This window comes from Notamacropus eugenii, chromosome 2 (genome assembly GCF_028372415.1).
Source record: "Notamacropus eugenii isolate mMacEug1 chromosome 2, mMacEug1.pri_v2, whole genome shotgun sequence".
In the NCBI taxonomy this organism is placed as follows: Eukaryota; Metazoa; Chordata; class Mammalia; order Diprotodontia; family Macropodidae; genus Notamacropus; species Notamacropus eugenii.
Window position 1 is genome coordinate 453014409 of NC_092873.1, and position 16409 is coordinate 453030817.

The following is a 16409-nucleotide window of genomic DNA, read 5'->3' on the forward strand; positions in this document are numbered from 1 at the left end:
AGCCCCAATGCGGGAGTCAGGAGCACCTGAGTTCAAATCTCACCTCAGACACTTGACACTCACTAGTTGTGGACAAGTCACTTAACTCCAATTGCCTCATCCTGGGTCATCTCCAGTCATCCTCACGAATATCTGGTCACTGGATTCAGATGGCTCTGGAGGAGAAGTGAGGCTGGTGACCTGCACAGCCCTCCCTCACTCAGAAAACCAAAGTCAAGTGCAAATCATGTCATTTTTTTCTCTGACAGCGTGGTCTTCTTTGGCAACAAAAGACGAACACACACACACTTCTTTGGGAATCTGATCCTTGGATGTGGAATGATTGATTTTAATGTCTTTTTAATAAAAGGATTAATATTAAGATATAGATTATGTAATCTTAGAATGTTAGAACTGGAAGATAACTACTAAGTGATCTAATGGCATTTCCTTATTTTAAAGATGAGGAAATAAATGGAAGCCTGGAAAGCATAATTGTCCTAAAGTAGTTCAGTTTGTAAATATCATAGTTAGAATGACAACCCAAATCTCCTAAGTCGTAGACTAGTTTTCTGTTCCTCATCTTGTAGCACTTTTTGTTTGTATATGTACCATTTTAGCTGTAACTGTCATTTCTTTGTAATGCTGTGACAAATGTTTGAGGACACTTGTCTAAATAAGTTCCACTAAGTAACTATCACAACTCCATCAAGAAAAAGATCCTATTCAGATGATCATTAATAATTTGTATGTTTAGTAAAATATGTCTGTGGTCTCTTTAATAATACACAGGTATAGTCAAGGGTATCTAAATGATGAACTTGAATCAAGTGGGTCTAGGTTGTTTTGCTTTTGTCTAGAGATAATTGATGAGTATATAGTCCTCAACCTTGACACTTATCTGAAATTATCTACTTTGATAAGACTGAGAAGTTTTAAGGTTTGTTCCCACTCTTCACTTTCCAAAAAAGGAATTCCTTGCTTTTGGCATGAAACAGTACATTTCTTTTTCTTATTCATCCATTCACTGAACAGTTGTTAAGCATCTAACTATCAACCAGTCATTGCATGTATATAGACAAAATAAAATAATCCTTGCCCTCCAGGATCTCATACTCTTTTAGAAACTCATTGTCTTCATAGGTTATTTAAATACAACTATACTTGGTTTTCTGATTTTACCCCTTCCAGTCACAGAATACCATCACTTTTGTACATGGATTCTTGTTTATTATCCAACTTAGGCAGAAACAGTAGAATATGTGTTTTTTTTTCTACCTTCCCTTTCTTCTAAGAATTTAGCTAACAACTTTTAGTCATCTCAACTTTGCTCCTTGATGGTATGGACCTTCTTGACATACTTCACACGTAATACTCCATCACCAGTCTCCATAACTTTTTATTAGCTATTACATATCTATGGAATATACTTTTTCCCCATGTCTTCTATAGAATCCATCTCGCTCTTGAAGATGAAACTCAAACACTACCTCCTACATTAAGCCATTCCTGATTCTTTCTTCTCATCCCACTGACTTTTAGTGCCTTTTCTCCCTCCTTTGTATTTGTATTTATTCTGCATACATATTTATTCCCTATGTACTAATATGCAGCTCACATGTTGTCTGTCCACAAAGAACAGATTTTATTCTTTGCAGTTGTATCTTCAGTACCTAGCATAGTGTTTGGCACATAATAGGTGATTAATGTATGTATATTGTTGATTGAAGGATAGGAATTCCTCTCAGTAACTTTTCCATCTTCCTTCCTTTGTGTTTCTTTCCTTTTCAAAGCCACTCTGACTACAAATGTTCATTTCTGCAATCCTTCATTTCAAGTTGGGATATTAGTTGGGCTCATTCTACTGCTGTGTTTTTTTTAATCAGTTGTGCATATAGAATTTATATTTTGGAGCCAAGCTGTTAGCAAGTTGGCCACTGCCAAGATAAGTGTGGCTATTAGACCATGCCAAATGTGGAAAAACATCTGCCATTCAAAACAGAAACATTAATATACTTTGAAACAGAAAATGCAAATATGAAGTTACTTTTTATTGTCATAAGTATAATGAAAAAAAAACAAAATACTTGCTCAGGTGAGATCTAGTTAAATCACCTTTTCTTGCTTTTCTAACTGATAAAACCAGGTTCTCAAAGGTTGTCTCAGCAGCAGCTTCTATTGAGTATCATTGATTTGTTTTATTTTGTTTCCCTGAAGTCAAAGTCAATGAACCTTATTTATTTTGAAAGGTCATAAATGTTTCTTTATATTTAAGAACTCAAAGGTTCATTTGAACACAGAATCATCTTTTTGGCAAATAGACCATTTTCTGAATATACACCATAATGTGCTCAAGCATTTCTCTATGCCTGGAAACCCTGCCTTCCCATCTTTGCTTACTGAAGTGCTAGGGGGCAGCTAGGTGGTGCAGTGGATAGAGCACCAGTGCAGGAGTCAGGAGGACCTGAGTTCAAATCTCACCTCAGACACTTGACACTCACTAGCTGTGTGATCTTGGGCAAGTCACTTAACCCCAATTGCCTCATCATGGGTCATCTGCAGTCATTCTGATGAATATCTGGTCACTGGATCCAGATGGCTCTTCAGGAGAAGTAAGACTGGTGACCTGCACAGCCTTCCCTCACTCAAAAACAAAGTCAAGTGCAAGTCATGTCATTATTTCTCTGATGGCATGGTCTTCTTCGGCAACAAAGGACGAACACACACGTTGAAGTACTACTTAGAATTAAATGTCCTATGCCGGAGCCAACTCCTCCATGAAGCTTTCCCAACCTGTTCTGCCCTTTGCTAATGAAGTTATCATATTATAGTAGTGATATCTGTGTTAATGTTTCTCCCTAAAACCCCAAGATTCATGAGAGCCTGAACCCTGTCTTGAATCAATTTTGTATTGTCAAGATATCATGCTGGAGTCATGGGTAGATACTGTCAACTGGATAGAACTGACCTCTAACCTGTGGATGGCTGGAGCTGAACAGAGCAGGGGTAGAGATGAGAGAGAAATCGAACAGAAGTTTAACTTCAAAGTGAGGGAAATGGTTTTCAAACAAGGATACATATGCTAAAGCCCCACCCCTGGTGGGACTACCAGAGATAGTTTGGGAAAACCTCAATATTTATACCAATGGCTATGCTGTGAGCTGTAGCCCTAGCAATGAGGGGTAACAGCAACAAAGTGACAAGTTTGATTCATGGCAGGGCTTCAAGACCAGAACATGGATTCAAGACAGAGTTCTACTTTTTTCAATGCTGGAAATCTCTCATCTACTTCCCCAACAGAAAAAAAAAAAATGAGAAATAAAGGGAAGCAGGAGAAGCACTCAAGTGGCTTCGTGAGAGATGTTCTAGCATTGAAAAAAGATTGAGAATAATCTAGCGGAAGAATTTGTTTAGAAAAATCTGATTTTATATTTATTCAGAGCCCCAAAAGAAAATTAATACATATATGAGGCATTAGAATAAAAAGTCAGGTCACAATACCTACTTACCTGAATTACAGAGAAATTAGAAGTTTGCTTTACTGGCTAATGGTAGATTAGGAAAATTTGACTTCATTTTAAATTAGTAAATTTCTAATCCATACAGCTTTAACATTTTCCTTCATATTTAAATTTGGCAACACAAAATCTTGCATTTTCCCCCTCTTAGCAAGTGTGACTATTGTAGTTCCCTTCATTCTTTTTTCCTTCCAGAAAAGGTACAAATTTATATTTGAAATTAATAGTTAATTTACCATTATACCATTATTTCGAATACGAATGATATTTCAGTTTGGTAGAGGACCTACAATTACAAAATACTAAAATACTAGGAGGAAAATAAAGTCAACTCAGTAAAAATGTTCAATTAAAAATTTTTGTGATGTGGATTAGTTCTGTCAATGGTAAAATACTGTTGTTGTTTTTTTTTCCTAAGGTCACATTCTAGAAACCAAATTAAGGATGGCAGTTCCTACAATTAAACACTTAGAGAAGTCATTTATTAATATAATTTCTTGAAAAGTTGTTATTTCACATGTAATTTGGCATTCTATTGCTTTTTGAAGAAAAATCTCAGTTTTATGGAAGTTGTTCCCTTTAAATGTATAAAAGACCTCTAATTTAAGCAGACATCACAGACTGGCCATTCTGAAGCTTTGGGCTTTATTTGAGGAGCTAGATAAATAAAGAGCATAAAATTGAATTCAGATATAATCTATGGAGAATATTTTGCTTAGAGCATATGAACTACATGAATGGCTTCTTTCATAACCTTGTTTGCAACACACTTCATAAGAGGTAAAGCTCTTATTTGCTTTACTTCTGAGTTGCATAAACATGATTTTTATGTATGGCCTAGTCTATAAATAATCCGTATTGTCTCCCTTTAAGTGTTGGTATGTGAATTTTATAAGTTTATATATATAAAATACAGATAAATGTGCAATATTAAGATATAGCCATAAACTTCATCATTTAAAGCAAGCAGGAGAGAACTAATATTTCTAAAGAAATGTGGGAAGAAAATGTATAGTCATCCATATATGCATATTCACACATATATTCATGCTATGCTTCATGGAACCCTCCAACATCTTGAAGCTAACCTACTAATTCTTATATCATGGTTTTTTAAGATATGGAAATAACGTTATAAATATGTAATACAATCCATTTTTTCTTACGGTGAATCATATCCATGAAATATACGATGAAAAAATATATTTTGCAATAAGTAAGAAGCATTTGGGATTGAAGCATCAGAGAATGTTGTATTACTGTATGAATTTAAAAAGTTCACTATAGCATCCTTACTAATGAATGGTACGTTAAAGATCCATATCATATGAAAATATACGGTATGAGTTATGTCAAATTGTGAAGAGTATTGTAGCACCAAATACCTTATATCATTGTGTGATTCTAAATAAATACAATATGTAGGTTGTTATGGGTTTTTAGTTGACTCATTTTATACAAGAGCGATTATTCCATCATAGCATGGTGATTTTATTTTTCAATAAAAATACAAGAAAAGCAAACATTTAGGAAAAGGTTCACAATTGTAAAAATAATTATTGTGCAGTAAATACCCCAAAGATGTGGTATCACTGAATTTAGTGAGATTGATGCCAATTGAAAATTTATTTTAAAAAAGGGAGACAGATTTCACATCCTTAGACTGATAGTAAGGAGTGGTCTGAGCTTCAAAGGGCTAACTAATTGCCTGTGTATTTTGTCTAGGTGTTGAGGGAAAGCTAAGAGAATGAAGGCTCTAAGTACCCTGTGGAAGCATGATATGGCGGTGCAGTGCTGGTGCTGAATTGTTCTCTCTGATGGCTCTATGGGAGTGGATAGCACTGAGTCTTCATTGCTGGGTTTTAGCAGTTGCTGCTGTTTCGGATCAGCATGCCACAAGTCCCTTCGACTGGCTCCTCTCTGATAAGGGACCCTTCCATCGCTCACAGGAATACACAGATTTTGTGGACAGAAGCCGGCAGGGATTTAGCACAAGATACAAGATTTACAGGTATGAAGCAAAGGGAAAGCAGTTACAGAGATATCATCCTAGAAGTTGTATATTAATAACGACCGATTTCTTTAAGGGAAAGTTTCAGATGGGGGACTAAATCACACAGCCCTAGAAAAATCATCATTGCTAAATATGTATGTACTTATTATATGTTGTATTGCACAGGTATGTTTTCTCCTTTTTAAAAGTATTTAAAAGTACTTGGAAGACAAATTAAATGGCAGTGACCACTTGTGCCTCACAAATTCTGGAATACTCCACCCCCACCCAAGGCTGCCAAAAAAAATGATTTATAACGTAAAATAGCTGTGGAATCTGAGAGCTCTGCTTCTCTTGAATATTAATTATTTGCCTTTATACCTTATGCTATGTAAGAACAGTACAGATGGAAAAATATTCTGACCTGGTTATTGAAGTATGAGTCCTCTTAAGGTGTTGAAATTGGAGCCTCAATAAGAGAAAATATTCATGACTTCCAAGGCTTTGGTGGGGAAATAGGTGAGGAAAGGCAACAGTAAAGGAAATAATCAAGCCTGAGATGAACTAGAAAAGAACATTTTCACTTTTCAATTGTTCTTTTACATCTGATTTTGGATATGTTTCAGAAAAAGAAGTTAATATTTTCATCCAAAGTTGATTGGTGCTTTTACCAACTGTTTCCTCAAATTCAATCAACCCATAGACTAAAGGAAGACACAAGTGGTCATCTGCTTGGATTTCATGTAATAGTTGTATATGAAACTTTTCTTTTAATTAGTAGATTGCTACTTATTGAATTTAAATTCTAAAATAAGATAGAATTGGTTTAGAATTTATGCGTGTGTATATGTGTGTGCGCGGATGCGCATTATATTACTATAAGATTTACTTTCTGTTTTGTGTGCACCAGAGGGCACTGTGCTACAGGTCAATATTTATATAAGATTTTGCACAGCACCCTGAGAAATAGTTTGTAAATCATCTCAGGAATTCTATTTATGGAGAAACCATATAGAACAAGTACCAAAGTCCAGTCTATAGTTATGCTTTATTTTTAAAGAAATAGTCATTTAATCCATTCAGCCAGAATATGTATTTATTACTGAGGAGTAGCTTTGAAATGAATTTTTAAAAAAAACATTGTCAAAAATAAAAAAAAAAGGGCTCTAAAGATCTTAGTTTCTGAAATCACAGCTAAGTCATTCTATAGATCAAGTATCCTATTGGAATGTAAAAAGCTGGTACACTTTTTGTCTGTCTGTGAGTGTGTCATTAGCTGGTTTTGGAGACCTAACACCTTATATGTGGCTCCTGTACTATCACATTTCCTAGTTTTCAAAAGTAAGAATATTTTATGTTTCTGTAACCTGGGGCAGAATTTTAAAAGGAGAAATTAAAATAAGAAAGAATGAAGTTAATTCATTGGGATCAGCATCAGAAGGGTTGTGATTTTTTTTTTTGTTTGTGTATGACTTTGGCATATATGTCATTCTATTATGCATTTTTAAAAAAGCGTACAAGTTTCTGCTTCATAATAAGATGAATTAAAAATATCCATTTTAAAAAATATATATGTATTTTTGAAGTTATTTACTAAGTCCTTACTTAGGTAGTATCGAAAGCACAGTGCAATTATCTATGTGAGTTGCCAATGAACATTCTGTTAAGAACTATTGGAAATAATATTAGGAAGAATGAGGAAAGATTATGACTTTTCAATTTCTAATATTATTTTACAGAATATTAACTATGAAAGGACCAAGAAACTATTGAAATATAATCCAAATCTTATACACGGAAATTATTTCTAATATTTAGTTTTAATTTTAATCTTAGTTTTAATTTATTTTTTCTAAATTAAATTAATTGATAATTTTTATTTTAATTTTAGTTTTAATATTTAGTCTAATTAGTTTCTAATAGTTTCCCTCTAATAGTTTCTATTTTTGTGTTTGCATTTTAAAGATCATGATCTTTGTCTCTCCAGTGTAAAAATTTTGTCTATTTCTTAGTCTTACAGCATCTTTTCTCTTAGTAATGACTTTGTACTCATATAGAACATGCCTCCTTAAAGGATCCTGGTAGTTTCGCTCACAATTTCATTCAGTTGATGTACTTGACTCCTCTCTGTGTGTGTTGTTAACCTTACAAATAAGTTTAGTGAATGATTCTTTATATTTGCTTTCCTTTTCCTGGCAGTTAGCACATTAACTTAAACCCTCCCCCCCCCCAAAAAAAAACAACAGAAAGCATTCAAACAACTTTTCAGTTTAGACTGTCTAATTCTAGATGCTTTAAAACTATCCTATATATGGTTAGTTGTGTTTTTGATATAGGGTATTTTTTCTCAAGGTTCCTTTTAGAATTTGTCTTAATTTCTCTACTTTCCACATTTTAAAAATATTTGTTACCACTTTCTCTTTTAGCATCTATTTTTCCTCAAGAAAGCAGCTAAATTCTACAGATATATTAGGCCTTTCAAGGCATATTTAAATGACTGTTTGATAAAATGAAACAATATTTGCAAATTGATTTGAAATTTATATAGTGCTAGATAAATGCTAGGTATTATTATAACTCTTTTTGTTGTTTTGTTCTTTTCAGTTGTGTTTGACTCTTTGTGACCCATTTTGGGGTTTTCTTGTCAACGATACTGAAGTTGTTTGCTATTTCCTTCTCCAGCTTATTTTATAATTGGGGAAACTGAGGCAGACAGGGTTAAGTGATTTGCCCAGGGTAACACAGCTAGTAAGTGTCTGAGGCCATCTGCTGTGCAACCTAACTGTCCTCTTGTTACAATTATCTGATTTGGGAACTCTCTGTAGTGATACAGCTCACAAATTGATTGAGGCCTATACATCCCCTGTACCTTCTATCCATGTCCTCTCCTAAATTCAAAACAAACCTTCTATACAACTTTTTGGAGGCCATCTTCACTTTTTCCAGACATTGTGGTTGTATTAGTAAGAACATCTTGGCTGTCCCACTGTTTTCCCTCATTCTAGCCATGTGAGAAGCCCATCATTCTCTTCACCTCATCGAATCACCTGAGGATGGATGTCTTCCACCAATATTCTTCTTTGGATGACTTTGTTATCTGTTGTAGGCTGTTCACACCCACCATTTATCTCTCCATTATCTTCCTATGTGCTGTTCAAGTTGAGTCCTTTGGAGGAAGCTGTATTCCAGGTATTAATAGTGCCATGAATCAACATTAGTAGAATGCTAGATTTGAAAAGATGGGCCTTGGTGAAACCAAGGGGCATCAAGGATGCTTTGAGAGTTCTCAGAATTAAGAGAAACCACACTCCTTCATCTTTTCAATTCTGGACCCAGGTCATTGTCCATCTGTACTGTCTGTTCATTTATATACAATGTCATTTGTGAACAAGAACATCTGGAAGGTCTCCTCATTCACCAGGAATCTGTCTTTAACCTAAACACTGTGCTGGGATGCCTCCAGTGCAGTGGTGATCCACATGCCTTACCTGATATTTGTCATCAGAAAATCAATGAAAAGTTTTTGTCACATATTTCAATGAAGGGTGAATGATTTTAATATTTGTAGTGGAAAGACCTTTTTAAAAGCCTATGTAGCAACATTTTGTTCCACTGAATCAAAATGCTTTTTCTTACTAAGCAATAAACACAATGGAAACTTAAATTCTCTGTATTTTTTAGGTAATTATGAAATGGTAAAACTATTGCATCACTTCTGATAGCTTTCTTGTTCTCTACAGATAGCTTTATCAGAGATGCCCTTGGTTTATGCATATTTGTCATAAAGATTTTGTATAGACATGTATGCTCTTAATTGCTGATTTTCTCTTGGTCACTTTTTTATTAATGTTTTGACATTTTCCCATGCTTTTAGTATCTTCTCTCCATTAAGATACTTTATATGGGTCCCTCAGTATCTTCACAATTATATTGATTCTAGCCTGGATCTGCTCTGTGTGTGCTTGGTCCAGTCTGGCTGCTTTTCCTTTCCGGTTCTTTTTAGTGCTTTTTCTGTGACCTATATAAGCAACTCCAGGATTGTAAGGTCTAAGGGTGGTAGTACCACTCTGCCCTTGATAAAAGTTTAAGTTAAAAGTGTTTTGTGTTTTTGACAATGTCAAAAATATTTTATTTTGTTGCAGATCTTTTCCATTTTTTTCTCATCATAGTCTACTTTTGTCTTTAAATGTTGTTGGGACAGTTTTGTTCAGTTTGATATCTTTTCAAGTTTTCTTTAAACTATTTTTATCTATTATCACTTCTCTCTGCTTACTGAAATGATACTGCCCATAATCATCCTTCATCTTTTTTGGTAAAATTTTACAAACAAGTTTATATTCTAATACAATATTTGCCTTTGGCAGCAATATTTTTTTTTTCTTTTTGGTGATTAAATTAGAAATTTATTGTCTAAGATGCTTTCTGGGTTTTTGTCTGTGACAGTTAATCACCAAATTTTAATATTATTAACATTAATCAATTAATTAACATTTAATGTCATTGATCCACATTTATTAAACTCCTGGATACAATTATTATTTTATGAAAATATTATTTCAAGATGCATATTCTTCACTTCTTGTATATTTTGAATTCTTGGATGTGTAATAACACAAATAACTATTTTACACTTGATTCCCAATTGAACAAATTATTGTTACTCTACTACTGTTGATTTATGAACTTCTAAGAAGCATAAATAGGAAGCTAACATTTGTTCCATTTGAACATACTTTGAGTAAAAAAGCAGTTATTTTTCTTTCTTTTTTTAAGTTAAATTTTTTTTGACACAAATAGTACTCTGCCTTCTCTCTCTCTAACCTCCTCTTCACCTCAATTGCAAAAGAAAGAAAAACAAGAACTACGTTACAGAAATGTAAAATCAAGGAAAAAACTTCCTGGATAGACTATTTCCAGATAATTTCTTTATCTACACTCTGAATCCATCACTTTTCTATCAGGAAATGCATAGTACATTTCATTATGTGTCTTCTGAAATTGTGGCTTGTCATTGCATTGGTCAGAGTTTCTACATTTTCCGGTGTTGTGTTTACAGTATTGTTGTCACTGTATGAATTGTTCTACTGGTTTTGTTAACTTCACTTTCCCTCAATTCATTATATCATTTTACATAGAATAATAGTATTCCATTATATATGTATACTAAAACTTGTTCAGTTGTACTGCATTGGCTAGCACCCCCTCAGTTTCTTTGCCTCGGTTCCTTGCCACTACAAAAAGATCTGCTATAAATATTTTCATATATCCTTTGCATTTGTTTTGCTTAGGACTAATATCTTTCTTAATTTAGCCTCTCTTTCACTCTCCTTTTCTTCCTCCTCCCTTTCCTTTACGTTTTCCTATTGAGTGAAATATCTTCCTGTTACAGCTGTTTGTGTATTTTCCCCATGATTTGACCAGTTCAGAAGAAGGTGACGTTCAAGTGTCACCGTCACCCACTTCTCTCATCCTTTCCTCCTTGCTTGTATAGATTTCTACTTCACCACAGTTACCATGAGAGAACTCCTCCATCTATCCCCCATCCATCCAGTGTAATCCTCTTTCCCTCCTTTCCCATTTAAAAAAAAAAATCATTAATACATTACAGAATCACTCCCAAGCCCTCTATCTAGTTAGACTCCCTCTCTGACCTCCTGATATTGATGGTTCTGACAGTTGTATCATTTGCCCATATTAGAATGTAAGTAGTTTTAATCATATTTAGACCCTTATGATTGTTAATGTTTATTGTTCTTGACTCTAGTTTTTGTATTTCAAGATTTACAATTCTGACTTTTTCATCAGGAATTCTTGGAAGTCCTTTATTTCATTAAGTCTGTTTTTCTCTCTGTAGGATTATCTTGGGACAGTTAGGTGGTTAGGCTCTTTTTCTGAGTTTAAATCCAGCCTCAAACACTTACTAGCTGTATGATCCTGAGAAAGTCACTTAAACTTGTTTGCCTTAGATTTCTCGTTTGTAAAATGAGCTGGAGAAAGAAACGGCAAACCACTCCAGCATCTTTGCCAAGAAAATCCCAAATGGGGTCACAAAGAGACACAACTGAAGTGACTGAACAATCACCAGGATGTAATAAGGGATATTATGATATCTTGTTTTGCTTCCACAAATGTTCCTGAAAAAGGGTAAAACTCCTAAGTTGATGGGAGCTTGTGATAAGATAAGCATGCATAACCTGTTTTGCAAGGATGATGACTGAGTACATCTTGATTTCAGGGGGAAACTAGAAGGGTGGAGGCATGACAAGCAACTCAGACACTAGATGTCATTCCCAAGTCACAAGTATCCTCACTATCACACCTACATAATCTGCATAAGAAGGGAACGTAGGGAAATAAAGTAAGGAATTTGAGGAATTTGAACTAACTATAACTCTTAACAGGAAGGACAAAACTGTGTAACCTCACTGTTGCTTCTTTATCAGTGTGGGTGTTCCTAGACAACACCATACCTGCTTCTCCCAGAGAATCATAATAATAAATGCCGCCTTCTGCCCACTCTGTCTCTGAATTCTTTCAGTGAGAATGCCTTTATCACATTGGTCTTCCAGGGGGCACTGTAAGAAGGGAAGCAATGGGAAGCAGCAACTTGACCTGGGATAACCCCCTGAACTTGCCTGGGAAGTCCTGTGATCCCCAAACTCTGTTTCTCACAATGACAAAGGATTATGCTAATTTTTTCTAGGTAAATTATTGTTTATTGTATGTATCTTTTTTTTTTCCTGTATGTAATAATGTATTCTAAGCATCCTGCTCCTTTATACAGTTGGCTGTTATATCTTGTGTGATCCTGACTATTGTTTTTTTGGTTCTTAAATTCTTTCAGGATGTGTGCAGTAATTTTTTCTTTGACCTGAAGCACTGTATTTTAGCTATGATGTTCCTCAAAGTTTTCCTTTGGGGATTTCTTTCAGCAGGTGGCTAGTGAATTCTTTCTCTTCCTTCTTTGTCTTCCAGTTTTAAGAGATCTGGTCAGTTTTCTTTTGAAAATTTCTTGAAATATGATTTCCAAACTTTTTTTTTGATCATGACTTTCAGGTAGTCCAATGATTATTAAAAATTCTCTCTTTTCTATTAGGTTTTCAGATCAGTTGCTTTTGCTATGAGATACCATACATTTTCTTTCTTTAGTTTTACTTTATTATTTTTCAGTTTCCTGCAGGTATTAGCTTCCATTTGATCTATTCTAATTTAGGGTGAGTTTGCTGTTTGACTAAGATTTTTTGCCTCATATCAAGCTGGAATCTTTCCAGGGCTTTTTTTTTTTCAGTTCTTTCTTCCACTACTCTCATATCTTTTATATTTTCTCCCTCTAGCACTGTTATTTCACTTCTTAAAATTTTTTTAACTTAAAAAAAATTTCTTGCCTCCTTTCTTCTACTAGTGAACTTAAATCCAAGCTGTGTTTTTCTTTGTATCTTTTCTTATTGCAATCAGTCTTTTCTTCTGCTTTTATGTCTTGTGTCCCTGTTATTATAATAGTTTTTATGTTGGGGTTATTTACTTATTTTTACAGCCTACTTTCTGGCTTCAGAGTTCTATTAAGAATGGGCTTTTGGTCCTTCTTATGAGAATGTCCTGTTATTCTGGAAGCTTTCTTTGACTTTTGAGTGTTGTGTTATTCCTGGAGCTCAAGGATAACTCATGCTTGGAGTTTGAAATATTTCAACACATCCAAAGTGGTCCAACGTAGGGAAAAATTCTGCAACTTCTTGACTTGACTTTTTGCTTGGGCAGCATATATGTAGGCTTTTCCTTGTTTAAGTTCGAAGAAACTGCGGATGAACCCAAACACTATTAGCTTGCTGGGAAAGTGGTTTAGTGTGATAGATTTTCAGATTCCCCTTTGGTCTGAGATTTCTGCTTGTTATCCAGCTACATGCCTCAGACTGGACTGAAAGCTGGAACTGACATCCCTCTTAGTTCTTGGTTCAGAGCCACACAGCTGCTGCTTGCTTCTGAACTTCCTTCTTCCTCAGTTCACAGCCTAGGGGACCACAGCTGCTATTCAACCCGGGACACCATTCTTAGTTCCAAGTCCCTTCCACAGTCCTGGATCTGTGACCCAGATTGTTGGGATAAGCAATAATGCTGCTACTGGGCACCAATCTCTGTACTTTGCACAACTCTAAACTCCATTAGCTGCACTTGAGAACTCTTCCTACCCTGATACATAGCCTCCTAAATTGTTTTTCGGTTGATTCCATCCTCAGTGCCCTTACTCTGCTCTGAGTGTCTTCCTTTGCTGACCTTGGCTGAAGAAAAATGACTCAGCACGATTTTTTTTCCTTGAATTTTCTGATAAGGACGTGGTCTGGTATATTTCTAGATATGTTTGGAACAGTTGTGGGGTGGAGTTTGGCTATACTTTCCATTACTCTGATATTTTGGTTTTGTCCATCTAGTGGTTTTTCTTTGTTTTAAAATATAATACTTTGTATATGGTGAGGCATGCACTCTGAGGGCTAAATTAAGTTTTAATCTGCTAGTAAAATATTTTTGCAAGTATGCTAAGTTCATTCATGTCTCTTATTGAAAGGATACAATTTTCTAAATTGATTAATAATGTATATAAGCATATTATGTGCATTCACTAAATTTTGGTATTCTTTATCAGTTGTCTTAGCTCTTCTTCTGCACTTTTGATTTCCTTTTCAATTTTTGAATATAGAATACCAACATGCTCATCATCTTTTCCTTTATTTTCTCCTGGAATCAAGTCCCTATAAAATATATAGCAAATAGTGCTGATTACATGTCACTAAGTAAATGCTGATCGATTTATTAATTTGTAAGGGATTACCAAAGTTAGTTAAATAATGTGACTTGTATTTGAATATTAATGATGCATATTTATACAGTTCATTTTGCTGCAAACGTTGGTACAGATCATAACCCACCTATGTTCTCTTATTCTGTGATTCTTCCTTGCCTTCCCTACATTCAAGTTGCTTTACAAACCTTAAAAAAAGCATATAAATAGAAGCTATGTTGTATTGTTATCTCTAGCTTTTTAAAAAAATTCATGGATTTTAAAGTTACATGGGTAATTCATCTGTTGTTCCTTTATCTTAATGTACAACTAGCAAAATACGTATCTTCGATGATGTCTTTTATGCCAATTTTCACATGCAAATCACTTTGGACAACATACTGCAACCTACTTAAAACCACCATGTGTTCATGTCTTTTTATTTGCTTCTGTGTTCATACATAAAGTTTAATTCATAGTCTTGTTGACATGCATGTTGTAATCCAAATGATTGCCACTTAGATACATAGAAACCTATGTGGGAGAAATAGAATGGGAAATCCATTAAGATTAATAACACTTATTTAATAACCATTTTAGCTGTTACCAAGTAGCTGTTGAAAGTTCCACCTGTGGGAGATCAGTTTTTTGTTGTTGTTTTGTTTTTTGCTACTGTTTAAATCCTGGTATAAGAGAACGGACAGAGACATAGCAGGTCTCATAAGTTTAGGTAATTAAAATTAGGAGTCTCTTTTTAAAGAAATATATATTTCCTTAGGTAAAGGGTAGGTTTGATCACCATAAACCAGGGGTTTGTGTTATTAGTTATTTCATATAAATATAATCTCAAGTTACTTTTCCAATGAGGCAGTCAATATAATTTTATCCCTGTCAGGGGATCCCTAGCCTTTCAGTTAATCACAGTCTTATCACACCTTGTCTTCAGGATCAGTTATATTAAAACAATAGTGCAAAACCCCAGATATGGTCATTTCGATGAGAGATCAATAACCTTTAGGTTATTGTCTTAGGATATGGTAAATGTGAAAAAGATTCAAGAATAAGACATAATAGCATGAAACATGGCCCTTTATTTTCGTGGTCTAGGATTCATTGCTTTTTGCCTTAGCATTTATCCAAAGTGCTGCTTGTAATTTTTCACGAGACAAAGCTTATAAGATTTTAGTTTAATTCCTAAGTTTGATCAATTCTCTGCTCGCTTTGGACTCAAATCTCTGATATTTCTTTTGCACTGATACTCCCCATTCAAAAAGCGCCCTCCTGATAGCCTAGACCATGGATCTTTTCTCCAAACTCCTCTAACAACCCAGTATTTGTATATATGAATATATACACATACCTGTGTGTATTTTTCTAGTGCTTAGCATTCATTAGTTCACCCTGGTTTTTTTTTAGCTATCTTTACTATGGTAGGATTTAAGAAAATCATAGGTGTCATAGAAGAAAAGGAGCATTATTTGTAATATTTAGGAATTATCTATTTCCATATAGCTTTGTGGTAGTAGGATTTCAGGAGAAAGTACATTTACGTGGTAGAACATTTTTTATAACTCATAAATACTAATAAGAAACGATGAGAATTTGATCATGAACTATCATTTTTCAATTGAACAAACTGATGAAAATTGATTGCTCTAAAAATATGAAGTTGTAAAGGAATCTAGACTTCATAGAGTCCCTGGAAATTCACTAGAAGCATTTAACCTTGGGAGTTTATTCTTTAGTCAGTGGCTAGATTATTAATTTTTCGTGGAAATGAAATCAGTTTATATTATTAATTTGTGGATCCCTTGTTGGTTCTTAAATTGATCTTTTACTTTTTTCTGGTCATTTTTATTTTTCATTGATGAAATATGTATGTTTTATCACTGATATTTAATATTTCCACTCATCAATAGTCATTTTATAAGAGGAAATTAATTATGTTGATTTATTTTGGAATCTAAAAGAAATTTAATTTTCCAGATTGTTTTTATAATTCTCTTTTGCCAGGAGCTCTGATTTCATTACCTAGATCAATGAGTTTCTTATCAGTGAAACAGTTACAAATTTCAGAAGCAATTTTCTTTTGTTATCTATGATGTGTGCTTCCTTATTATGTAAGTCATTTTTTAAAGGGAACAGTTTC

General features: G+C 34.2%; 1 protein-coding gene across 4 annotated transcripts in view; it reads left to right on the forward strand.

Annotated features, from left to right (window-relative positions):
• The window catches only part of BRINP3 (BMP/retinoic acid inducible neural specific 3), a 536581-nt gene that overhangs the window by 36851 nt on the left and 483321 nt on the right, over window positions 1–16409 (forward strand). For all 4 annotated transcript variants that reach the window (XM_072648361.1, XM_072648360.1, XM_072648359.1 and 1 more), the window contains exon 2: window positions 5223–5508. In XM_072648361.1, the coding sequence (XP_072504462.1) occupies window positions 5273–5508 (236 nt within the window). In that variant the 5' untranslated portion in view covers window positions 5223–5272. The remainder of the gene's footprint in view (window positions 1–5222; window positions 5509–16409) is intronic.